This window comes from Lampetra fluviatilis, chromosome 41 (assembly GCF_964198595.1).
Source record: "Lampetra fluviatilis chromosome 41, kcLamFluv1.1, whole genome shotgun sequence".
Classification (NCBI taxonomy): Eukaryota; Metazoa; Chordata; class Hyperoartia; order Petromyzontiformes; family Petromyzontidae; genus Lampetra; species Lampetra fluviatilis.
Window position 1 is genome coordinate 3,027,907 of NC_136315.1, and position 27,785 is coordinate 3,055,691.

The 27,785-nt window shown below is 50.9% G+C and overlaps 1 protein-coding gene across 1 annotated transcript; it reads right to left on the bottom strand.

Annotated features, from left to right (window-relative positions):
• Positions 1-714: 714 nt before the first annotated feature.
• On the bottom strand, positions 715-12,311 carry LOC144946570 (uncharacterized). Its single transcript, XM_078875584.1, has 4 exons — positions 12,249-12,311; positions 10,206-10,398; positions 3,340-3,495; positions 715-1,256 (listed from the first exon to the last, which is right to left on the bottom strand). The coding sequence occupies exons 1-4, from the start codon at positions 12,309-12,311 to the stop codon at positions 1,078-1,080; spliced, it is 591 nt and encodes a 196-aa protein (XP_078731710.1). The 3' UTR covers positions 715-1,077.
• Between the last annotated feature and the right edge of the window lie 15,474 nt (positions 12,312-27,785).

The window sequence follows — 27,785 nt, forward strand, 5'->3', positions numbered from 1 at the left end:
GCCCTAACTCTAACTTTAACCAGCTAACCAGTAGAACTCGCCCTAACTCTAACTTTAACCAGCTAGCCAGTAGTACTCGCCCTAACTCTAACTTTAACCAGCTAGCCAGTAGTACTCACCCTAACTCTAACTTTAACCAGCTAACCAGTAGTACTCGCCCTAACTCTAACTTTAACCAGCTAACCAGTAGAACTCGCCCTAACTCTAACTTTAACCAGCTAGCCAGTAGCACTCGCCCTAACTCTAACTTTAACCAGCTAGCCAGTAGCACTCGCCCTAACTCTAACTTTAACCAGCTAGCCAGTAGTACTCACCCTAACTCTAACTTTAACCAGCTAGCCAGTAGCACTCGCCCTAACTCTAACTTTAACCAGCTAGCCAGTAGCACTCGCCCTAACTCTAACTTTAACCAGCTAGCCAGTAGCACTCGCCCTAACTCTAACTTTAACCAGCTAGCCAGTAGCACTCGCCCTAACTCTAACTTTAACCAGCTAGCCAGTAGCACTCGCCCTAACTCTAACTTTAACCAGCTAGCCAGTAGTACTCACCCTAACTCTAACTTTAACCAGCTAGCCAGTAGTACTCACCCTAACTCTAACTTTAACCAGCTAGCCAGTAGCACTCACCCTAACTCTAACTTTAACCAGCTAGCCAGTAGCACTCGCCCTAACTCTAACTTTAACCAGCTAGCCAGTAGTACTCACCCTAACTCTAACTTTAACCAGCTAACCAGTAGTACTCGCCCTAACTCTAACTTTAACCAGCTAGCCAGTAGTACTCGCCCTAACTCTAACTTTAACCAGCTAGCCAGTAGCACTCGCCCTAACTCTAACTTTAACCAGCTAAGTAGTCACCCTACCGCTAACCTTAACAAGTTAGCCACCAGTTACCCGCCCCCCTCAATGACCCATCAGCCTACCCCCAATTTCACTTCACTCGCACCCCCCACCACCCAACAACCCCCCCCCCACCACCCGCTTTTCCACACCCTGACCGCTATTTTTGTGTTGACGGGTGTGGTGGGGGTGGGTGGAGCGGTGGGGGGGGGTGGTCAACATGCGATCAATATTCCTTTGGTCACTCGACGTCCGGATGCTCGGTGGTTTGCGGGGGGCGCGGGCGGTGCCGCCGTGGGGGGCACGGGCGGCGGGGGGCCCAGGGGCGGCAGAGGCGCGCCGGGCGGGGCCAGAGCCCCCCACAAGGGGGGAGGCCTCGCCGAGCCCCTCGGTGATTCCAGGCGGAGCGCTTCACCAGAGCTGGGGGGCAGGTGAGGGGGGGGGGGCGGTGGGGGGAGGGGCAAGCGGAAGGTGAAAGAGGCAGGGCGGGTGGTGACATCACATCCTCAACAACAACAACATCATCATCGTACCGTCGGCGGTGACGTATTGTTTGTTTAATTTCGATTTAAAGCTTTCGTGACTGCAGGGATTAATCTTCTTGATTCTTTCGGTAAAGTCACGTAGAAGGGAAATAATAAAATAATAATAAAAAAACAATAATAAAATAATTCTCACGACGTTTCGGCCACAACGCAAACAGCCGTCCTCAGGTGAAGAACAGGTCAGACGCTGCCTTTCCGACAGACCTGTTCTTCACCTGAGGACGGCTGCTTGCGTTGTGGCAGAAACGTCGTGAGAATTATTTTATTATGTTTTATTTTTATTATTTTATTATTTCCCTTCTACGTGACTTTACCGAAAGAACCAAGAAGAAGTATTGTTTGTTGTTGTCACGTGCTAACCCTCACCGCCTGGACACCTGTGAAAAAGAGCTTCATAGCTCATCGGATACCTCCTCCAGTCTAAATATTCTGACGATTGTGATTCTGACGTGGCCCAAGTGGTAGCGCGTTCTCCGCTTGTCGAAGAGTTGTTTGCGGTCCCGTACCGGCAGGCCGCCCCGGTAAATACTGCGGTAGTATCCATATCAGAGGGTTTTTTTGGGTGGGGGTTGGATCGCGTAAAAATATAAATGTGTCGTTAAACCATCCACCACCTGACACGGCCAAAGTGTAAGGTTTTTTTTTACGTAAACAAAACATGACAATTAGTTACTAGTCGAGCAGAACACCGGTGTGTTGGAGAGTAAACCCACAACATTTACAACACACCCGTGTGCTGATCCAGTAACTAATTGCCATGTTTTGTTAACGTTATAAAAACCTTACTAATTTGGCTGTGTTCGGTAGTGGCGGGTTTAACGACACATTCATATTTATGCGATCTAACCCCAAACAGAACCCGTCTATTATGGACAATATTTGCCACTAAAGCCGACTCACGTGTTAAACTGACTGCGGCAGTGTGTATGGATGCACGTTGAACCTCTTTGGCGACGTTCGTAACCGACCGCTGACCACGGAGCACGCTCCGTCTGCTGAAACCCACTTGGGTGGACGTGAAAGAACCCGCGACGTCGCGCGAAAAGTCCATTGTGTCGCGGGCGCTACGGTCTAAAATTGGAAAATATTGAGGAATCCGATGAGCTATGAAGCTCTTCTGGACGAAACGGCGACCTCTGTCTGGGTGGCGAGTCCAGTGCGCCGCTGACCAACTCACTGCACGACCGAGGCAGCCGCATCTGTTCTGATTGGTCTTCCTAATTGCTCGTCGTTGTTGTCGTCGTTGTTCAAGTTGAAGTTCATTTATTAGGTGTAGCCCTGTGAGCCATTCGGCTCTTGAATCGGGTGCAACCGCAACAAACAAAAAACAAAGACATGAACAAAAAACATCTTAAAGTGACTATGTGACTAAGTGCAAACAGAAAATCCAAGAAAAGACAGCAAAATATTGCAGAAAAAAACACCGTACACCAACGCTGTGTGCAAAAATCCCAGTGGGATGCAAGTCAAACAACAACAACCACAAGACAACTTAGATTAAGGTCATCAGTCTAACTCTGTACTACAACAAACAAACATGGCTAAACCAATACACTTTTCGAAATCACCAAAATAAAGCCATGAAAGCAATGAAAAAGCAATCATAGGAACTGTGACGGGTCTTTGGGAGTCTCAGCGGCACAAGGGCCCCGCGCTAAATGCTTTCAAGCTATCAATTCCGGTTCAGTGATTCTGCACTTGCTCTATTACTATAGTACTATACCGCCTTCAACTTTTATGAACGACTGGGTGTTTAAGGTTAGCGATTTTTCGTATTATCTGGCTGTATAGCAAATGAAAAAATACAATTACTTTACTATGCAAGTTTTAAAAATTGTGTTTTTAATATTTAAGTGTTTTTTTTTTTATTTAGGGCCCCTTTATAACATCATAGTGTACAGGCCCCGCACTTGCTTAATCCGGCACTGGCAAGGTGACGTCATCCCTCCTCCCCGTACCGTGGAGGGATCGAGGGTGCCTGGCGGGCCAGTAGGGGTCCGTGATCTCGCCGGGTCCAGGGGCGATCAGAGGGGGTAGACAGCCGGGCAGGTGGGGGCTCTTCCCACACGGGGGTCCCGAGAGACCCTGGCCAGGGGGGCCCGCAGGGAGCGCAACTGTGGGGGGGAGGGGGGGGGACAAGAGAGGGAGGGGGCGGGGTGGTTCGGGAGGGGGGGTTGAGAGCGAGAGAGTGAGCGAGAGGTGGGGGTTTACATAAAGCAAAGTTATTATAAAAAAAAAAATACGAAATGATAAACGAAGCAAAGTGCCGACTACACCGAGCATCTTCTTGTTTCCATTGATCGTAAAAAAAAGAGAGCTGGGGAGAGACGGGGAAAGGGTGAGAAGAGAGACGGGGAGGGGCAAGAGAGAGATGAGACAGCGTAGGGAGATGTAAGGAGAGTTAAGAGAGCCAGTGGACCGAGAGGGAGAGGGGTGAAGGGAGAGCGTGGGAGAGGAGAGAGAGGGAGGTGGGAGATAAATGGCAGAAAGGAGAGATTGGTGAGAGTGAGGAGAGAGAGAGAGACGTGGTGGAGAGAGAGAAGAGAGAGGGGAGATCAAGGGACGTTGGAATAAAAAAGAGAGAGGAGAGTGATTGGGAGAGCGTAGCATGAATTGAGCGAGTGTGAAGAAAGGTGGAAGGGGGATTGAGGGTGAGAGAGGGGGCAGAGATAGGAGAGGACGGTGGGGTGGGGGGATAAGGGGGAGAGGCGCATACTTCAATGCAAGTCAGCCCTTGCTCACATTCCCGACGCAAACCCGTCTCACCTGGGGGTGGGAGGGGGTGGGGGCGAAGCGCCGTTGACCTCAGATTACCCGAGGTACCATAACGCCCCCCCCCACGTCTCTTTCTAAAAACCCTTCCTACTGATTAGCGGGAAATATTCACTATGGAATCATAGTTGCGGATCATCTGAAATTGACTCTTCGTTCGTAGCCAGCGTTCGCGTCATTATTTGATCTCAGCGGAAACGAGCACGGCTTGATTTGTCAGCGAGAATTTGTTATTTCACCTGGTAAAGGGCCCACTGAACTATGTAGTTCTTATTTAAACACTTTTATTTAACTCACTATGTCTGTTGTTGTCGTTGTTGTATCCTCAAATCTTGTAACTCAATTTTAACCCACTTTCCAATGTGACATCGACTGCAAACTTGGTAGACGTATGTTATACTGATGACAATACTATATTCTATCATAAAAATTTTAAACATGTATTTTAAAACATTATTATGTTTCGGCTTGGGTTTTATTGTCCACGCTCAACTGACGTTTGGTGTAATTGACCACGGTCCCTGACGTTATGGCAAGCTTCGGGGCCACTTCCTAAAGACGTGGAGTTATTCCATTACTAGTACGGTACATTTCATTAAAGCGTGTTTTTAAAACGTTTTAAAAAATATTACTTCTTTTGTTTTCAGAAGCCACCTTCCTACCACAAATGATCGCGCATCGAAGTAGCGGCTTAGTATCGCGTGCAAATGTGTTGCATCCAAGTAGTCTAAACGCGTGCGAGATTCTAAATGTCATCTCCAGGGTCGCCGATAGACTGGAGTTCGGTGGCAAGTGGCCGGTACCCACCCCAGCCACAGCAAATATGTGTGCATACTGGATGTTGTGTGCCGAGTGCGGTTCTATACAGTACCGGATTATCCTAGTAGCAAAAGTAGCTACAGCACATGTAGCTACTACATATGTAGCTACTACACATGTACACATGTGTAGTAGCTACATATGCTGTAGCTACGGGCCCCGCACTTTCAAGGGCCCCGCGCTAAACGCTTTCAAGCGATCAATTCCGGTTAAGTGATTCTGCACTTGCTCTATTACTATAGTACTATACCGCCTTCAACTTTTATGAACGACTGGGTGTTTAAGGTTAGCGATTTGTCATTTTATCTGGCTGTATAGCAAATAAAAAAATACAATTACTTTACTGTGCAAGTAAAAAAAATGTGTTTTAATATTTAAGTGTTTTTTTATTTTATTTAGGGCCCCTTTATAACATCATATGCTACAGGCCTCGCACTAGCTTCATCCCGCACTGGATATATATGTCGTCATCCCATGACGATGATGGTCCCATCTCTCCAGATCTCGAAAGCTCAAGATCCAAGTTGATTTTGTGTCACCAGCTGAGACGAAGGCGAGCAGAGGTCTCCTTTGCAAGAGTGACCTCGGGGCTATTGGCCTGCTGCCGTTACGACTATTTACTATTTTATTTTGACAGGTAAGGCCCACCGATGATCATCACGTGGGACATTTATAAGCAGACAAATACTCGAAACGCGTTTTGATTCCAAATGTGGAGGGATAACCCGGAGGACCCGAGGAAAAGTCCACGCGACCACGGGGAGAACATGATAACTCCAAATATACGTCGGGGTCGGGATCGAGCCCACGACCTCCTGCATACCAGGCGATGTAGTTAACATCTCGCCACCCCACTCAGGAGACCAAGGTTAGGTAGTTAGAGGTCTCATTCGCAAGAGAGACCCAGGGGCCAATGGTCTGCTGCTAGTAGGGGGGTGGGCATGGATTTGGGCTTGAGTCTGCCAGTAAGGGGTAAGGATCGCCGTGTGTGATCCCAATTGAGTAATTTCGCTGCGTCATTGACGAATTTAGAAAAATTTGACCCCTGACCCCGGCACGCAATGGCCTCCCCTCTTGCGAAGGACGCCGCGGGATCTTCAACGGCCGCTCCGAGTAGAGCAGGCGGCGTGTCGTAGTATCATCGCGGTCATCACACGCGCAGCATTAATCAGGGCGGCTGCCGAAATTCGAACCGTGAATCACTATATTCTTAGGTTTTTTCGGTAAAGTCACGTAGGTAAAAATTTTAAATTAATAAAAGTAAAATAAAAATATTAATTTTAATTTTTTACCTACGTGACTTTACCGAAAAAACCTAAGAATATGAATCCTTGCAGTCACGAAAGCTTCCAATCGTGAATTACTACTTTGCACTCTTATCGAATGTGTTTGTACCGTTTGTTGTTGCAACGTTCTGAGCCGCCCCACCTGAACATCAGCGCAACGGAGCTTTATAGCTCAACACGAATTCCTCCTCCTGTCCAAACAAATATTCTGATTCCGAAGTTGATCTGCACTCCACTGAGACAACTCTCATCGACTGCGCCTTCACGAACCTGCACTCGCCGGCGTGATGAAGAATGGTCGCGTGAACTAACCACCCAGCCCACCCCCAGCCCACCCCCAGCCCACCCCCAGCCCACCACCGCCGCCACCACGCAAACGACCCGCATTGTGCGGGGCAGCACTCATCCAGCAGTGGATTGGCAAACGGGGGGCTGCGCGCGATGACGCGAGAGGAGCTTCCGCGGATTTCTACTCGCTGGACGCGTGCCCGGACGGCACGCCCATCAGGCCCGCCGAGACGGTCACGTGACCGGGTGGGCTACCCCGCCCCCCTCCACCCCCCTCAGCCCCTCCCCGCCCCCCTACACAGCCCCCCCCCCCGTCCATCATTCAGCGACATGTCCATCCACTGCTGGATGAAAGCCTTCCTCCGCCGTGTCGATCATGGGGGGGGGGGGGGGGTGTTTGACCATACTTCACCACGCCGGTCAGTGCGGGTTGGCATCGGTGCGGAGGGAGGGAGAGGGGGGCGACGTGACGCACGACCGATTCGGTCAAACAGAAAAACCACGCGCCACTGATGTTAGCCGTGACCGTGGGACTGAACTGGGTTCACGGTGGGGTACGGTGCGCACCGCATTGCTCGCGAACGCGTCCGTCACCTACGCGATGCAGGCCGATGTCATTCGGGCTCTGCACCGACACACACGCGGCAAAGCCAGCAGGCGTTCGTCTCGACAAGCTCCGCTTCGCCGATTAGACCCGGGGCGGTCGAAACCCGGCGCAGAAGTTTGCCCGCTTCAAACGCCGCGTCTGGGACAATACCCCGAGGCTGAGCGTGGTGGTGGTGGTGGTTGGGGGGGGTGAGAGTCAAAAATCACTGGCGGAGGGCCTCACACAGCACGCGCATTGTTCTGTAGTCCCCCCTCGCTCTCTCCCGCACCCCCCCCCCCCTCGTGGATGAGTAGCCCGGTGACCTCACGGAAGGTCTTCGCTTGACCCCCCGTCCCTTCCCCCTCCGAGAGTTGGTCAGCGGCGCACTGGACTCGCCACCCAGAGGTCGCCGTTTCGTCCAGAAGAGCTTCATAGCTCATCGGATTCCTCAATATTTTCCAATTTTGGACCGTAGCGCCCGCGACACAATGGACTTTTTCTTTTCGCAATTAAAGGATTAATTGCTGCACGAAGCAAAAATGGCATTCCAGCGAGGCGTGACGAGGCATAGTCACTGGGTGAAATTAATCGGATTACCCACGGGCAAGAAGAAGGCACCTGGGTTCGACTCCCGATTTGGGAATCCAAACTCCACCTGCATGGAGTTTGGATGTTCTCCCCCTGTTCTACGTAGGCTCTCTCCGGTTTGCTCCCAGAGCTCAATAAAAACGTACAATGTAACTGGGTGTTGGCCAAAACATCTCAAAGTGGAAAGATGTCCCTGCAAATAAGGCTCGATTGGGGGGGCTCCACGGTGGCTAGGAGATGTTAACTACCTCGCCTGGTATGCAGGAGGTCGTGGGTTCGAACTCGACCCTGACGCCTGCTGCTGTATATTTGAAGTTTGCGTGTCTCTCTCTCTCATCATCATCACGGTGGCTAGGAGATGTTAACTACCTCGCCTGGTATGCAGGAGGTCGTGGGTTCCCGACCCTGACGCCTGCTGCTGTATATTTGAAGTTTGCGTGTCTCTCTCTCTCTCATCATCATCACGGTGGCTAGGAGATGTTAACTACCTCGCCTGGTATGAAGGACGTCGTGGGTTCGATCTCGACCCTGTCGCCTGCTGCTGTATATTTGAAGTTTGCGTGTCTCTCTCTCTCTCTCATCATCATCACGGTGGCTAGGAGATGTTAACTACCTCGCCTGGAATGAAGGACGTCGTGGGTTCGATTTCGACCCTGACGCCTGCTGCTGTATATTTGAAGTTATCACGGTGGCTAGGAGATGTTAACTACCTCGCCTGGTATGCAGGAGGTCGTGGGTTCGATCTCGACCCTGACGCCTGCTGTTGTATATTTGAAGTTTGTGTGTCTCTCTCTCTCCCCCGTGGTCGCGTGGATTTTTCTCCGGGTCCCCCGGGGTTTCGCTCCACATTTAGAACCAACATTACGCGTTTAGAGTATATGGCTGCTATAATTTGTGATATCCACGTAAGCTTCCGAAAGCGAGCTAGATTGCTCAGTGGGGCCTTACCTGCTGAAGTAAAACAGAGTTACTTTCCATACTCTTTGGCTCTTTAGGTAAAGTCACGGTGGACGGTTGCTTTTGTGGCGATCCAAACGTAGTGATCTATTATTATTTTGCTACCTACGTGACTTTACCGAAATAACCAACAAAGAGTATGGATTCCTGCAGTCACGAAAGCTTCAAATCGAGATTGTTACTTTACAGTTTAATGTATTACACACACAGCAGCAGCAGCAGCAACATCGCCACTCTGTGCTGTAAAAAAACTCGGCAGGAACCTCCTGAAAATGAGTTTTGAGACTCAGCGAGGCTTTCACGGTTAAACAAACGTGGCATTAATAACGATCATTTCGATATCGTTTCATACGAACGTTGGAATATTATTTTACAAATCATCGTTTACGGGTTTTTTTAATCTTATGATAATATTTCACACTGATAATGGTGTATACAATATTGAAATGTAGTGTTCGGAATCTCACTTGACACGTTGCATAGCAAACGCGTATTGGACAATTGTAGGGTTCAATTGACGGGCGCGTATATACTGCTGTGAAGAGCAGAGTGCAGAGCAGCGAAATCCAATGTTGTACGGTACTTCAATGCCCCTGCGACACGCCAACCCCATCACTCCACCACTCATCATCATATACATCACCATCATCATCACCACCACCACCACCACCATCCAAATCACAATATCTGTAATCATCAAAACTCCGGTCAAATCATCGTCATATAAGCCCAAATACAGCATCGCGTTCTGTCACTGGTCCGGGCGATGGGGCAAGTGGTTGGCAGGGTCAGAGCACTGCCCTCTGATTTTGGGGGCCAGCCACGCCTGACATCAGTGGCAATTGATGTCCGAGCCGGTCCTGGGTCCGAATCAACCCCCAGATTCGCGCAGCGTCGCTACAAAGGGAAGAGCGCACGAGTAGGGGGAGATAATGGGGGGGGGGGGGGGAGTCAGGGAGCGAGTGGGGGGATCAGGGAGAGAGTGGGGGTTTCGGGAGGAGATAGTGAGAATCAAGGAGAGAATGGGGGATCAGATAAGGAGCCGGGAATCAGAGAGAGAGAGAGAAAGAGCGGGATCAGAGAGAGAGTGGGGGATCAGGGAGAGAGTGGGGAGATCAGAGAAAGAGAGTGGGGGGATCAGGGAGAGAGTGGGGGATCAGGGAGAAAGCGGGGGGGATCAGGGAGAGAGTGGGGGGATCAGGGAGAGAGTGGGGGATCAGGGAGAAAGCGGGGGGGGGGATCAGGGAGAGAGTGGGGGGATCAGGGAGAGAGTGGGGGGTCAGGGAGCGAGTGGGGGGATCAGGGAGAAAGTGGGGGATCAGGGAGAAAGTGGGGGGAGAGAGTGGGGGATCAGGGAGAGAGTGGGGGGGGGGGTGGGATCAGGGAGAGCGAGTGGGGGGGATCAGGGAAAGAGCGGAGGATCGGGTTGGAGTGAGCAATGGGATCGCAGTGGAGAGAGAAAGAGAGAGAGAGAGAAGAGAGGGGGGGATCAGGGTGGTGTGAATCGGGACGGGCTGCCCGAACGTACGCGCTGCTCCGGTCTCCGCGGCTCCCACCACCATCAGCACGAACAGCAGCCCCGCCGCGAGCGCCCAGGGAGTGGAGCAGCGCCGCTCCATCGAGTCTCTGCCGCCGTTCCAGGTCCGGACAACGGGCGGCTCGCGTCGGCTCGACCGGCGGGACGGGCGGGAGACGTCACGGCCGAGGGTCGTTCGCTGGCGCTGCCGGTGAAGGAGGAGTAGAGGGGGGAGGGGGTTGGGGGATGTTGGGGGTAGAGGGGGCGGGGTTGGGGGGGGGGAGAGTGGGGGGAGGGGCAGGGGAGCGTTGGGGTGGAGGGGGTAGAGGGGTGTTGGAGTAGAGAGGGTGGGGGTAGGGGGGTGTTGGGGGTAGAGAGGGAGGGGGTAGGAGGATGTTGGGGGTAGAGGGGAGGGGCTAGGGGGGTGTTGGAGTAGAGAGGGAGGGGGTAGGGGGTTGTTGGGTCCAGAGGGGAGGGGCTAGGGGGATGTTGGGGGTAGAGGGGAGGGGCTAGGGGGATGTTGGGGTAGATATTTACAGGAGGACGTGAGCTGTGGGGGTTTCTGACAGGGGGGGGGGGGCTGGAGTGAGATGGGGGTGTGATTTTACAGGAGAGTGATGGGAGCTGTGGGGGTGAGAGGGATGGGGGCTGTGGGCCAATGAGCGTGGGGGTGGGGAGTCGTTGTTCGACCGGTGACTGGGACTCGTCAAGTTCATCGTTCACTGCCACGGGTGACGGAGTTGAACTGAGGCCTCTCGCAGGACAGAGGCTGTCGGAGTTGATTCGAACAGACACGGGATAGCAAGAGCTGCTCGCCCTGTGACCTCTCACCTCCCGTGACCTCTCACCTCCCTTGACCTCTCACCACCCGTGACCTCTCACCTCCCCGTGACCTCTCACCTCCCGTGACCTCTCACCTCCCCTGACCTCTCACCTCCCGTGATCTCTAACTCTCCACTCCCTTGACCTCTTTACCGTTCCGTGACCTTGCACATCCGGTCACCTCTCACCCTCCCGTGACCTCTCACTTCCCGTGACCTCTCACCACCCGTGACCTCTCACCTACCCTGACCTCTCACCTCCCGTGACCTCTAACTCTCCACTCCCGTGACCTCTCACCTCCCGCGACCTCTCACTTCCGTGACCTCTCACCACCCGTGACCTCTCACCTCCCCTGACCTCTCACCTCCCGTGACCTCTAACTCTCCACTCCCTTGACCTCTAACTCTCCACTCCCTTGACCTCTTTAACGTTCCGTGACCTTGCACCTCCGGCCACCCTCTCACTCTCTCGTAACCTCTCACCTCCCCGTGACCTTCCGCCTAGCGTGACGTCACCAATTCGTTCTTGTTCGTTGCGTTGTGTCCTCACGTGGGCACGTGATAGCCACGTGCGTTGTCGGCTCGCCAGATCGGTAGGGATGCAACTTGTCACTCAGAAGGTCCATTACCGAAACATCCCCTGTTACATATATTCTTACTTTTAAAGCCGCACACGCACACACAAGTCTTGTTCTATTAAATCATGTGTTGCGATCTGACACTGGACATCTGAGAAAAAGGGCTTTACAGCTCATCGAATTCCTCCAGTATACATACAGATTCAGATTCTGATACTTTGTAAATTGCATTGCGCATGCGCACCACGTGCCATTTGTTGCGGGTGCAACGTGCATCGAAGACATTGACGTCGCGATAATAATCGGCATATCGTGAGTGTTGACATCGTGAGAACGATCTGGCGCACAGGGGTTCGAAGGCGGCGGTATCGGACGAGGATTTTGCGGGGCGCCGAACTGGATATACAATCGGCGACGTTTCGGGCAATGGCCCATGTGTAGAGCCGGGACCGACTGCGTCTCCCACTGCGCGCCAGAGTGTGGGGGGTGGGGGGTAGTGGGGTCCGCGTGTGGGTGTTTTTTTTCCCCCGCAGAGCAGCAGCGATGGTTATCCCACGAAGCGAGTCGCAGTTATTACCCCACTACCACCCCCACCCCCACGGAGCGAGTGAGACTGGGGGGTGGGGGTGAGGGGGGGCGGAGGGGCGGGGTGTTACCGGGGTCGCCTCATTGCCACGTGGCGGTGGAGACTGCCCAAAGAGCGGATGAACGCGAGCCATGACCCCTAACCCCTAACGCTAACCCTGACCCCTAATGCTAACCCCTAACGCTAGCCCAGACCCTAACGCTAACCCCAACCCCTTACGTTAGCACTGACCCCTAACGCGAACCCTAACCCCTAACGCTAGCCCAGACCCTAACGCTAACCCCAACCCCTTACGTTAGCACTGACCCCTAACGCGAACCCTAACCCCTAACGCTAGCCCTGACCCATAATGCTAGCTCTAACCCCCAACACTGGCATCTGACCCAAAACAACTAGCCAGCCAGCCAGTCACAAGGACTAACCCTGACCCTAATCGTAACGAGCTGGCCAGCCTTTTGACCATACTTCGCCACGCTGGTCACAGCGAGTTTGGTGAAGGCGAAGCGGATGGAGGCCCAGGTTCAGATGTCACGTTCAAGAGGCCGATAAAATGAGTAACACATTGCAGGAAGGCGATGGTGGTCGTGCTATGGATAGACTTGTCTCCGTCGTTGGAATGTGGAATGGCCGGCAGGCAGTGGCTCGGGGCAGTAAGCTGGGACGAGCACCACCTCGCGCCTATTTTATGTTTGGCAACCCCCCCGCCCCTCTTCCCCCCCCCCCCCGCCTGTATCCAACAGTGGATTCATTGATAAGGGTGGCATGGAACACATCTGATGATGATGGTTAGGGGGTGACTCAGCCCATCATCTATCCGGGCGGTCGATAAAGCAAAGTACCACTTTGTTGGGTGGGGGGGGGGTTAACAGCAGTTTGTCCGATGGGTCGAATCGTCGTCGTGTAAATACTGGACGCGTGTGAAAGAGAAGCTTCACATCTCTTCGGATTTCTCCGGTCTCAATCAAGATTCTGATTCTCAATGCGGAATTTCCACCACTGGCTCGTGAGATAGGCGGTGATGGTGGGGTGGGTGGGTGAGTGGGTGAGTGGGTGGGTGGGTGAGTGGGTGAGTGGGTGGGTGGGTGAGTGGGTGGGTCGGTGGGTGAGTGGGTGGGTGAGTGGGTAGGTTAGTGGGTGATTGGGTGGGTGAGTGGGTGGGTGGGTGAGTGGGTGAGTGGGTGGGTTAGTGGGTGGGTGAGTGGGTGGGTGAGTGGGTGAGTGGGTGGGTTAGTGGGTGGGTAGTGGGTAGGTGGGTGAGTGGGTGGGTGAGTGGGTGGGTGGGTGGGTGGGTGAGTGAGTGGGTGGGTGAGTGGGTGGGTGGGTGAGTGGGTGGGTAGGTGGATGATTGGGTGGGTGGATGAGTGGGTGGGTGGGTGAGTGGGTGGGTGGGTAGGTGGTTGAGTGGGTGGGTGGGTGAGTGGTGGGTGGGTAGATGGGTGAGTGGGTGAGTGGGTGGGTAGGTGAGTGGGTGGGTGGGTGGGTAGGTGAGTGGGTGAGTGGGTGGGTGGGTGAGTGGGTGGGTGGGTGGGTGAGTGGGTGGGTGGGTGAGTGGGTGAGTGGGTGGGTAGGTGAGTGGGTGGGTGAGTGAGTGAGTGGGTGGGTAGGTAGGTAGGTGGGTGAGTGGGTGGGTGGGTGGGTGAGTGGGTGGGTGGGTGGGTGAGTGGGTGGGTGGGTGGGTGAGTGGGTGGGTAGGTAGGTAGGTGGGTGAGTGGGTGGGTGGGTGGGTAGGCGGGTGGGTGGTTTGGTCGGTGGGTGGGTAAGTGAGTGGGTAGGTAGGGTTAGTGGGTGAGTGGGTTAGTGGGTGGGTGCGGGGGACTTCGCCTTGAATTGTATTTCATTGATGATGCCGGGAGGGGGGGGAATCTCGACTCTGGCTCGCCAGCGATGACGTCACGCTCTCACGTCTGTCTGTTTACATTTGTCAATCACCTCCTCGCCCCACCCCCCGCGTCTACCCCCCCCCCCAACAGCCCCCCTCCACCCCCCGCTCCCCCCGTCTGCGAGCGCCGTATTCTCGCTAAACGCGCGCGCATCTGCGCAAGTCAGCGAAGGCATCACTGGCGCTGAGCAATAACTAAAAACGAGGGTTGCACAACTCACAAGTAGCCGGGCCGAGGAAAATAAACAAAACGAACTTGTGCAATTAGAGACTCGACAAATATGATCTCCGGCTAAGGTAAACATGAAAAAAGTCTTAACCGTAAACAGCCCAATTAGCGTGTGATCGGCTCTCGTCTCGTCCCACGACGTCTCCATCTCTCGTCCTACATCGCTCGCCCTCGTCTCACGATGAGTTTATACATCGGAGAGGATTGGTGGTGGTGGTGGTGGAGGTGGTGGTGGTGGAGGTGGTGGTGGTGGCTTAAATGTGTTCTGCTTAGGGCACCGTAATGATTCCGACCCCTCCCCCCCGCAATGCCACTCACCCACCTTGCCACGTAAAGACAAAAATCCCCCGTATAGCCCCACCAACAAACTGAGTAAAGTGATCGTAAGTACACATTAAGGCGGCGTGGACGTTGGCATCGAACTCGGGTCGCCGGGTTCGCAACCGTCTGGCTACCGCTCCCCCAAAAGACACATTGAAAAATCCACCGTGACGGCCTTCAGCAGAGTGTTGGGGCAAGCGCTGTTAGCGAGTTGCATCTGTGAAGGCCGGCACGGCGCACGAGGGGGTGGGTGGCCAGCACCACGCCCGGGCCGCCTTGGTCTCCGGAGTACGGATGTTTACGCAACGCGCCAGGTACAGTACTCATTTAAGGCTGAGTCGACCTAGGAGAGGACTTGTACCGGTTCAGATATTGACCGTGAGCGGTCGGAATCGAAGTGGGATCGCCAGGTCCGTAGCTACGGAGCGCACTCACTACTGCACCACCGTTCCCCTCCATTATACACTCACACAACCACTGACCCATTCACTCATCATACACTGATTCACTCATCATACACTCACACATCATACACTGACTCACTCATCATACACTTATACATCATACACTCACACATCCTACACTGACTCACACATCATACACTCACTCACACTACCACTGACTCACACATCATACACTGACTCACACTACCACTGACTCACTCACACATCATACGCTCACTCACACATCATACACTCACTCACACTACCACTGACTCACACTACCACTGACTCACACATCATACACTGACTCACTCACACATCATACACTCACTCACACTACCACTGACTCACACATCATACACTCACTCACACTACCACTGACTCACTCACACATCATACACTCACTCACACTACCACTGACTCACACATCATACACTGACTCACTCATCATACGCTGACTCACACATCATACACTCACTCACACATCATACACTCACTCACATTCCCACTGACTCACTCACACATCATACACTCAATCACACTACCACTGACTCATTCACACATCATACACTGGGAGTGTCATGCTGCCAGCTATGGCTGCAAGTTTGGTCGTACATGTTATATATATCGTTTATTGTTAAATTTGAATCACGGTTCCTATGATTACTGTTGTTGCATTGTTTTATAGCTTTATTTTGGTGATTTCGAAAACATGGCTAAAGCCATGTTTCTTGCGGAAGTGCGGAGTCGGCCTAATAACTTGAATCTAAATTGTCTTATGGTTGTTATTGTTTGACTTGCATCACACTGGGATTTTTGCACACAGCGTTGTAATGCGGTGTTGTTGTTTTTCTGGAATATTTGCTGGTTTATCCAGAATGTTTCTGTTGCGCGTCGTCGCTTTAAGATGTTCTGTGTTCATATATTGTTTGTTGCGGTTGCACCCGACTCAAGAGCCACATGGCTCACAGGGCTAGTACCTAATACATGAAACTTGAACACTTGATCTACAAAAACAAAGATGCCTCGTGTAGCCTTGAACAGCCTGTAGGGGAAAGCCCTGTTAGTGAGCAGCACCCATGAAGGCCGGCACGGCGCACGAGGGGGTGGGTGGACCAGCATCACAGCTGATGAAGGCCGGCACGGCGCACGAGGGGGTGGGTGGACCAGCATCACAGCTGATGAAGGCCGGCACGGCCCACGAGGGGGTGGGTGGACCAGCATCACAGCTGATGAAGGCCGGCACGGCACACGAGGGGGTGGGTGGACCAGCATCACAGCTGATGAAGGCCGGCACGGCGCACGAGGGGGTGGGTGGACCAGCATCACGGCTGTTGAAGGCCGGTACGGCGCACGAGGGGGTGGGTGGGCCAAGCACCACGCCCGGACCGCCTTTGTCTTCGCAGCAACACGCCGTGCAGGGGGCGAGTGCGCGGCGTTTAGAGACACTGCGGTACCGGCCGGCTCGGCCACGGGTCCCGGGACCCGAGGCAGCTGCGAGCCAGAGGGAAGCGGTGGGGGGGGTGGGGGGGTTAAAGGGGGCGGGGGGGGGCGCATTCCTGGGGGGTGACGCGGTGACCCGGAGCCCCCACCCCCCGCCACCCCCCAACTCCCCCCCCCCCACGCGTTCCATACCAAACCGCAGCGCGCCTCGCCAATTACGATGGGAATATCTCTGCGATCCATGCCGACGATGCCCGGCCGAGAGGGGCCTACAACCCCCGTCAGGGTTGTAGTCCCGCCACGTGGAGGACCCCTTCACGGGTTATACAGAACCCCTGTGTGGTAACCCCTGTGTGGTAACTCTGTGTGGTAACCTCTGTGTGGTAACCTCTGTGTGTGGTAACCCGTGTGTAGGGGACCCCTGCGTGGAGCACTGCGAATGTGACCCCGAGACCCCAGTCTGACACAAACACTGCATTTCTCCCCCCCCCTCTCTCTCGCCTCATTCTCCCCTCCCCTTCTCTCTCCCCCTCTCCCCTATCTCCCTCTCCCCTCCCCCTCTCCCCTCCCCCTCTTCCCCTTCTTCCCCCCTCTCCCCCTCCCCCCTCTCCCCTCCCCCCTCTCCCCCTCTCTCTTCCTCTCCCCCTCCCCCCTCTCCCCTCCCCCCTCTCCCCCTCTCTCTTCCTCTCCCCCTCCCCCCTCTCCCCCTCTCCCCACCCCCCTCTCTCCCTCCCCTTCTCCCCCTCCCCCCCCCTCTCCCCCTCCCCCCTCTCCCCCTCTCACCATCCCCCCTCTCCCCTCCTCCCTCTCCCCTCCTCCCTCTCCCCTCCCCCTATCCCCTCTCCCCCCCTCTCCCCTCCTCCCTCTCCCCTCCTCCCTCTCCCTCTCCCCTCCCCCCTCTCCCCCTCTCCCCCTCTCCCCCTCTCCCCCTCTCCCACCACTCCCTTCTGTATCCGCCGGGTGGCGCTGCAGCCTCAGTTGAAGTCACGTGCACGAGTTCCTCCACCTGCCTCCCCCCCTAGCGATTTGGGGCCGCAAGTTCGATTCCATCATTCGATTGTCGAATATTTATGTATTTTATTTTGAGTCTCTCGTTTAGGAGTTGTCGTGTTCCCACGATTATCGTAACCGCGACGTTGGCGAATACTTTGCGTGCGTCCTGCAGCGTAGCTATGTTAAGGCGCGGCCCTCCAATTTCCGTCTCGCATGCCTCTGCTCACGGAAATACTTCCGACTCCAGAGTATCGTGGCCAGTCGCGTAGGGGGGGGGTTGGGCAGGGGATGCCGTGCCCCCCACTCCCTGGTGACCAGAGCTACGAGTTGGGCCCCCCTTGACAATCATCATGAGGCGGTTAAATTTTGATTTAAAGCTTTCTTGCTGTGGATTTCACACCTGATGATGATTGCTTGTGTTGCAGTCGAAACGTCGTGAGAATTTTTATTGTTTTATATTTATATTATTTTATTGTTTCCCTTCTACGTGACTTTACCGAAAGAACCAAGAATATAATTATCATGAGGTTTGTTTTCAGGGACGTCCATAAATGACGTCACGCGCTTTTTCGACGATTTTTTACCCCCCCCCCCTTCGTCACACGGCGTCACAAAAAGTCAGACCCCCCCCCCTTAAATATGACGTCACAAAGCTCTGCCTCCCCCCAAAAAAAAAATAAAACATGCTTCAAGGAGAAAACATTTGTTAAAAAGTCTATTTAATTAAGTAGAACGTGTTGTCTATATTTAATTAAAGTTGCGCATTTTGATGTGACGTCACATTTCCTACAACATCAGAGTGCAGCGCCACATTAAATACGCACTACAATGACAATAGTTTAAAGCGATTGAAGCATGTTTTATTTGGGGGGGGGGGGCAGAGCTTTGTGACGTCATATTTGAGGGGGGGTCTGACTTTTTGTGACGCCGTGTGACGAAGGGGGGGGGGGGGGGTCAAAAATCGTCCAAAATCGCGTGACGTCATTTATGGACGGTCCGTGAAAACAAACCTCATGATGATTGTCAAGTGATTTGTTTACCTTTATTGTACTTAGTACTATTATCGTGTTGGTGTACTGTTTGCTACTGAAACGTTCTTTATAGCTCATCGGATTCTTCCAGTATGAATACATTTTATGATTACATTTCGATTTAGGACGCTGTCTTTCCGATAGCCCTGTTCTTCACCCGAGGACGGCTGCTTGCGTTGTGGCCGAAACGTCGTGAGCATTTGATCTTATTATGTTTTATTTTTATTATTTTAATATTTCCCTTCTACGTGACTTTACCGAAAGAACCAATACTACAATATACTCCTCGTCATTCATTGGCCGAACGACATCTTCAAGATATTAAAATACAACCCAACGTAGCAGGACCCTCCTGCAAAGAAGTCCTGCGACTCAGTGTGCCTCTAGTCGATACATCATTAAATCACAATCGTGATTAGTTGAACATGCAGCAGTAGGGCTTTCGCGACCAATATCATCCACAATACAGATTGATTTTTTTCGCTTGGGTTAGATCGTGTAAATATAAATGTGTCGTTAAACCTAGCTGTCACAAATCTAAGCCGTGGCCTGATGATGCTTGGTGTAATTACTTGCGAAACGTCGTACTCAGATTGCAAATGTTGTGGATTTACTCTGCAGTACACCGGTAAGTGCTGCACTCGTGACGAATTGGCACGTTCTGTTTACGCGACAAACATTACTAATTGGCTGCGTCGGGTGGTGGCGGGTTTAACGACGCATTTATATTTCGATTTGAAACTTTCGTGACTGCAGGGATTCATATTCATGGTTCTTTCGGTAAAGTCACGTAGAAGGGATATAATAAAATAATTAAAATAAAACGATAAAATTCTCACGACGTTTCGATTGCAACACAAGCAATCATCATCTGGTGTAAAAACCACAGCAAGAACATGTTCTTGCTGTGGTTTCCACACCTGACGATGATTGCTTGTGTTGCAATCGACACGTCGTAAGCATTTTATTGTTCAATTTTTATTATTTTATTACTTCCCTTCTACGTGGATATGACACATTTCTATATTTATAAGCGATCTAAACCCAAAGAAAATAAAAACCTGTACCACGCACAATCACGGTTATTGTTCGCTCCGTCTCTCTCGACTGCGTTCCCCTCAAACGTGGCTGCCGTTCCACCCGTCAAGTCCCAATCCTGAGCCGAGGCGTCATCCCCGGCAGCCCAAAGGCGCGCGCGGCCTAGGGGCCGTCCATAAATGACGTCACGCGATTTAGGACGATTTTTGACCCCCCCCCTCCCCTCGTCACACGGCGTCACAAAAAGTCAGACCCCCCCTCAAATATGACGTCACAAAGCTCTGCCCCCCCCCCTCCCCAAAAGCATATTTCCATTTTGAAAATAAAACATGCTTCAAATCGCTTTGAACTATTGTCATTGTAGTGCGTATTTAATGTGGCGCTGCACTCTGATGTTGTAGGAGTGTTGTTATAACAATTCTATATTCTTCTTGGTTCTTTCGGTAAAGTCACGCAGAAGGAAAATAATAAAATAATAAAAATAATAAAGCATAATAAAATAATATTTTATTATGTATCATTTTAATTAATGTATTATTTCCCTTTTATTTTTATTATTTTATTATTTCTCTTCTACGTGACTTTACCGAAAGAACCAAGAAGATGAATCCCTGCAGTCACTAAATCTTTAAATCGAAATTCTATATTCATTTAAAGTTGCGCATTTTGATGTGACGTCACATTTCTCAAACACCCCTCCCCCTCGTCACACATCGTCACAAATGTCTGACTCCCTCCCCCCCCCCCCTAGGTGCGTGACGTCATTTATGGACGGCCCCCGAGGGCTTCGGGGGCCTGTCGTTGCGCAGACAAACAACGTGTCTTTGATTTGCGGTGCCGTTCTCTCTGATCCACGCGTCTCCTCGGTCCGCTGTGGGCGAGTAATTCACAGCATGCGTCTTGCTCGCCTTCCAAGTTATCCGTCAGTGTCGGCGCTCCCCGCTGCACGTGCCACGAGATGCGAATGTCGTTCAGTGGGAAAACAAAACAACAACAGAAAGTGCGTGTCTGGCGAGGCGGTTTGCTGCTGCTCTGGAAATTGTCAATAAAAATGTGGTTGCGTTTTTTCCCAAAAAGGGGGTCCCAACAACGCTCTTCTCGCTCAACGATTTAATTCCATCATCGTTGTCGTCCTCGTCGTCCTTGTTGTTGTTTGTTGTTGTTGTTTGTTGTTGTTGTTGAAAGCAGACTGTGGTCAATATGAACCCGAACGGCAAACGCGAAAGCCGCACTCTCGAAAGCTCAAACTCTACAAACTAAAGCTGACCCCTGACCCCTCCAGAATTACTTAACGCCGACCCTAACCCTGACCTCAAATCCCAACACCGATTCTAACCACGACCTCAAATCCCAACACCGACCCTAACCCTGACCTCAAATCCCAACACCGACCCTAACCACGACCTCAAATCCCAACACCGACTCTAACCAAGACCTCAAATCCCAACACCGATTCTAACCACGACCTCAAATCCCAACACCGACCCTAACCACGACCTCAAATCTGAACAACAATGCTAACTCCAAACCAAAATCCTACCCCTCATCCGTTAACCCCAAAATCCTACCCATGCCGCTTAACCTCATCCCTACCCTCACCACTCTCTTCACCCACTACCCTATTACAAGCCCTATAGCCCAACCCTAACCCGATCACGAACTTTATAGCCAAACCCTAACCCGATCACGAACTCTATAGCCCAACCCTAACCCTATCGCGAACCCTTTAGCCCGACCATAACCTTATCCCGATCCCTAATCCTAACCACCTCAAGTCAAGTGTAAAAGTGGGTTTAGTGTTTCTTGTTCAGCGCTCTGGGTGGCAGGGTCCCGCGTTCACACCGTCTGGGGTCATATTCCCCTGCATTTCACGCTGTTTAAATAGAGACCTACATTAATATTGTCGTAAGAATAAACCCATTCAACGTATTTTCTGTAATAAATATACAAACACCAAGGGAGTGGGGGGGGGGGGGTCTATAGCCCCCACCGCCTACCCCTTTGATCCACTACCCCCCCCACCACTCTCACAACCCCCTCCTCCCCTGGGCCCGCCCAGCACCACGCAACTCCCCGCCCGCTTGAAACTGAAACGTGGAGTTGATTGTTTTCTGGGGCCACGTGACCAGGAAGGGGAACACGTGGAACTCATCGCGAGATTCGTGATTCATAAAGCGCCGCACCGGGACCGTGCGGCGCACCACGTGGTCTGCTGCTGCTGCTGCTGCTGCCCCAGTGGCGCACCACGTGCTTTGCTGCTGCCGTAGTGGTGCACCACGTAGTCTGCTGCTGCTGCCCTAGTGGTGCACCACGTGCTCTGCTGCTGCTGCCCGAGTGGCGCACCACGTGGTCTGCTGCTGAGGCCCGAGTGGCGCACCACGTGGTCTGCTGCTGCTGCCCTAGTGGTGCACCACGTGGTCTGCTGCTGCCCTAGTGGTGCACCACGTGGTCTGCTGCTGCCCTAGTGGTGCACCACGTGGTCTGCTGCTGCTGCCCCAGTGGTGGAGGGGGTGCAGGGCCATTAACCCCTTCCCAACCACCGCCCCCTTGAGACACCGAGGATTGGTGTTCCATTGATATGAATTGGCCCCGTAGTCGTAATGAACGCACCGATCCCGGCCCTAAGCTCTGTTGCTGCTATGGGGAACGGGGGGGGGGGGGGGGCATAAAAACAGAGACAACCGATCAGGAGCGGACTTGGGGATTTTTCAGGGGTTGGCGTGATCATGTGTGGGAATGCGAGAGCGGACGGTGTTGGAGGGTCGGCTAGGATCACGGGCTGCTGATCGGATGGACGCGTGTCAATAGCGGCCTCCTAGACGAGGGCATGGAAGTGGCTATGTTAATGTGAGAGGTTAGCATGATGTTAATGTGAGAAATTAGAGGGCACGGAAGTGGCTATGTTAATGTGAGGGATTAGCATGATGTTAATGTGAGAAATTACAGGGCACGGAAGTGGCTATGTTAATGTGAGAGATTAGCATGATGTTAACGTGAGACATTAGAGGGCACGGAAGTGGCTATGTTAATGTGAGGGATTAGCGTGATGTTAATGTGAGAAATTAGAGGGCACGGAAGTGTCTATGTTAATGTGAGGGATTAGCGTGATGTTAATGTGAGAAATTAGAGGGCACGGAAGTGGCTATTTTAATGTGAGGGATTAGCATGATGTTAAAGTGAGAAATTAGAGGGCATGGAAGTGTCTATGTTAATGTGAGAGATTAGCATGATGTTAACGTGAGAAATTAGAGGGCACGGAAGTGGCTATGTTAATGTGAGAGATTAGCATGATGTTAACGTGAGACATTAGAGGGCACGGAAGTGGCTATGTTAATGTGAGGGATTAGCGTGATGTTAATGTGAGAAATTAGAGGGCACGGAAGTGTCTATGTTAATGTGAGGGATTAGCGTGATGTTAATGTGAGAAATTAGAGGGCACGGAAGTGGCTATTTTAATGTGAGGGATTAGCATGATGTTAATGTGAGAAATTAGAGGGCATGGAAGTGTCTATGTTAATGTGAGAGATTAGCATGATGTTAACGTGAGAAATTAGAGGGCACGGAAGTGGCTATGTTAATGTGAGGGATTAGCGTGATGTTAATGTGAGAAATTAGAGGGCACGGAAGTGGCTATGTTAATGTGAGGGATTAGCATGATGTTAATGTGAGAAATTAGAGGGCACGGAAGTGGCTATGTTAATGTGAGAGATTAGCATGATGTTAACGTGAGAAATTAGAGGGCACGGAAGTGGCTATGTTAATGTGAGGGATTAGCGTGATGTTAATGTGAGAAATTAGAGGGCACGGAAGTGGCTATGTTAATGTGAGGGATTAGCATGATGTTAATGTGAGAAATTAGAGGGCACGGAAGTGGCTATGTTAATGTGAGGGATTAGCATGATGTTAACGTGAGAAATTTGAGGGCACGGAAGTGGCTATGTTAATGTGAGGGATTAGCATGATGTTAATGTGAGAAATTACAGGGCACGGAAGTGGCTATGTTAATGTGAGAGATTAGCATGATGTTAATGTGAGAAATTAGAGGGCACGGAAGTGGCTATGTTAATGTGAGAGATTAGCATGATGTTAACGTGAGAAATTAGAGGGCACGGAAGTGGCTATGTTAATGTGAGGGATTAGCGTGATGTTAATGTGAGAAATTAGAGGGCACGGAAGTGGCTATTTTAATGTGAGGGATTAGCATGATGTTAATGTGAGAAATTAGAGGGCACGGAAGTGTCTATGTTAATGTGAGGGATTAGCATGATGTTAATGTGAGAAATTAGAGGGCACGGAAGTGGCTATGTTAATGTGAGGGATTAGCATGATGTTAATGTGAGAGATTAGAGGGCACGGGAGTGGCTATGTTAATGTGAGAGATTAGCATGATGTTAACGTGAGAAATTTGAGGGCACGGAAGTGGCTATGTTAATGTGAGGGATTAGCATGATGTTAATGTGAGAAATTACAGGGCACGGAAGTGGCTATGTTAATGTGAGAGATTAGCATGATGTTAATGTGAGAAATTAGAGGGCACGGAAGTGGCTATGTTAATGTGAGAGATTAGCATGATGTTAACGTGAGAAATTAGAGGGCACGGAAGTGGCTATGTTAATGTGAGGGATTAGCGTGATGTTAATGTGAGAAATTAGAGGGCACGGAAGTGGCTATTTTAATGTGAGGGATTAGCATGATGTTAATGTGAGAAATTAGAGGGCACGGAAGTGTCTATGTTAATGTGAGGGATTAGCATGATGTTAATGTGAGAAATTAGAGGGCACGGAAGTGGCTATGTTAATGTGAGGGATTAGAGGGCACGGAAGTGGCTATGTTAATGTGAGGGATTAGCATGGTGTTAATGTTAGAGATTAGAGGGCACGGAAGTGGCTATGTTAATGTGAGGGATTAGCGTGATGTTAATGTGAGAAATTAGAGGGCACGGAAGTGGCTATGTTAATGTGAGGGATTAGAGGGCACGGAAGTGGCTATGTTAATGTGAGGGATTAGCATGATGTTAATGTGAGAGATTAGAGGGCACGGGAGTGGCTATGTTAATGTGAGGGATTAGCATGATGTTAATGTGAGAGATTAGAGGGCACGGGAGTGGATATGTTAATGTGAGGGATTAGCATGATGTTAATGTGAGAAATTAGAGGGCACGGAAGTGGCTATGTTGATGTGAGGGATTAGCATGGTGTTAATGTGAGAAATTAGAGGGCACGGAAGTGGCTATGTTAATGTGAGAGATTAGCATGATGTTAACGTGAGAAATTAGAGGGCACGGAAGTGGCTATGTTAATGTGAGGGATTAGTGTGATGTTAATGTGAGAAATTAGAGGGCACGGAAGTGGCTATGTTAATGTGAGAGATTAGCGTGATGTTAATGTGAGAAATTAGAGGGCACGGAAGTGGCTTTGTTAATGTGAGGGATTAGCATGATGTTAACGTGAGAAATTTGAGGGCACGGAAGTGGCTATGTTAATGTGAGGGATTAGCATGATGTTAATGTGAGAAATTACAGGGCACGGAAGTGGCTATGTTAATGTGAGAGATTAGCATGATGTTAATGTGAGAAATTAGAGGGCACGGAAGTGGCTATGTTAATGTGAGAGATTAGCATGATGTTAACGTGAGAAATTAGAGGGCACGGAAGTGGCTATGTTAATGTGAGGGATTAGCGTGATGTTAATGTGAGAAATTAGAGGGCACGGAAGTGGCTATTTTAATGTGAGGGATTAGCATGATGTTAATGTGAGAAATTAGAGGGCACGGAAGTGTCTATGTTAATGTGAGGGATTAGCATGATGTTAATGTGAGAAATTAGAGGGCACGGAAGTGGCTATGTTAATGTGAGGGATTAGAGGGCACGGAAGTGGCTATGTTAATGTGAGGGATTAGCATGATGTTAATGTGAGAGATTAGAGGGCACGGGAGTGGCTATGTTAATGTGAGGGATTAGCATGATGTTAATGTGAGAGATTAGAGGGCACGGGAGTGGCTATGTTAATGTGAGAGATTAGCATGATGTTAACGTGAGAAATTACAGGGCACGGAAGTGGCTATGTTAATGTGAGAGATTAGCATGATGTTAATGTGAGAAATTAAAGGGCACGGAAGTGGCTATGTTAATGTGAGAGATTAGCATGATGTTAACGTGAGAAATTAGAGGGCACGGAAGTGGCTATGTTAATGTGAGGGATTAGCGTGATGTTAATGTGAGAAATTAGAGGGCACGGAAGTGGCTATTTTAATGTGAGGGATTAGCATGATGTTAATGTGAGAAATTAGAGGGCACGGAAGTGTCTATGTTAATGTGAGGGATTAGCATGATGTTAATGTGAGAAATTAGAGGGCACGGAAGTGGCTATGTTAATGTGAGGGATTAGCATGGTGTTAATGTGAGAGATTAGAGGGCACGGAAGTGGCTATGTTAATGTGAGGGATTAGCGTGATGTTAATGTGAGAAATTAGAGGGCACGGAAGTGGCTATGTTAATGTGAGGGATTAGAGGGCACGGAAGTGGCTATGTTAATGTGAGGGATTAGCATGATGTTAATGTGAGAGATTAGAGGGCACGGGAGTGGCTATGTTAATGTGAGGGATTAGCATGATGTTAATGTGAGAGATTAGAGGGCACGGGAGTGGCTATGTTAATGTGAGGGATTAGCGTGATGTTAATGTGAGAAATTAGAGGGCACGGAAGTGGCTATGTTAATGTGAGGGATTAGCATGGTGTTAATGTGAGAAATTAGAGGGCACGGAAGTGGCTATGTTAATGTGAGGGATTAGCATGATGTTAATGTGAGAAATTAGAGGGCACGGAAGTGGCTATGTTAATGTGAGGGATTAGCATGGTGTTAATGTGAGAGATTAGAGGGCACGGAAGTGGCTATCTTAATGTGAGGGATTAGCGTGATGTTAATGTGAGAAATTAGAGGGCACGGAAGTGGCTATGTTAATGTGAGGGATTAGCGTGATGTTAATGTGAGAAATTAGAGGGCACCGAAGTGGCTATGTTAATGCGTCAACCAGATAATACCCCGACTCATAAACAGAACCACACAGCCAACCAGCCACGCGTAATTCCCCTCCCCCTAACTAACTGACACAACTGTCAACCCATCACGGTTTACCCCGTATTCTTGTACACGGAGATTTAATTTTCAGGTCCACACGGCGTACAGCCGTTTCAATACGGGCAAAACACGTTTTTTTGTCTATTTGTTTGTGTTTCTCCCTTGTGATGGGACATTGTAGGATGAACGCTGAGATTTATAAAGGGCACGGCGTGACCAATAAGACCTGAATTGGTCTGTAATAAGGTAGGGGCACTGATAAGGGGTTGACAGGAATGTAGTAGTGTAGTGTATAGTGTAGTGTATAGTAGTGCATAGTGTAGTGTATAGTGTAGTGTATAGTAGTGCATATTGTAGTGTATAGGATGCACGCTGAGATTGATACGGGCACGTGGTGACCAATAAGACCTGAATTGGTCTGTAATAAGGTCGGCATTCGGTAAGGGGGTTGACAGGTTTGAATTCACCAACCAGCCACTGTTTACTAGCCCTTACCCCGAACCACCTAGCCAACCACTCACGAGCTGACCTTAGGGGCCGTCCATAAATGACGTCACGCGATTTTGGACGATTCTTGACCCCCCCCCCTCGTTAGAAAAAGTCAGACCCCCCCCTCAAATATGATGTCACAAAGCTCTGCCCCTCCCCTTCCCCAAAACCATATTTTCATTTTGAAAATAAAACATGCTTCAAATCGCTTTAAACTATTGTCATTGTAGTGCGTATTTAATGTGGCGCTGCATTCTGATGTTGTAGGAGTGTTGTTATAACAATTAGTGTTGTTATAACAATTCTATATTCATTTAAAATTGCGCATTTTGATGTGACGTCACATTTCTCAACCCTCCCCCACCCCTCGTCACACATCGTCACAAATGTCTGACCCAATCCCCCCCCCCTCCAGGTGCGTGACGTCATTTATGGACGGCCCCTTATCCTAGCCAACGAGCTCCGAGTGCCACCTCTTCGCGAACAGACCACGAGCAGGTGACTCCATGTAAGTTATCATCCAGCACCTCTTTATTTACAACTCATCCTCACTCAACGCGCGTGGTGGCACGGACCCTCCCCCCCTCGGCCCCTCCCCTCGTGCCCCCCCGAGCCCCTCCCCTCGGACCCCCTACGACCATCTTCCCCGATGCCCGGCTCCGTCC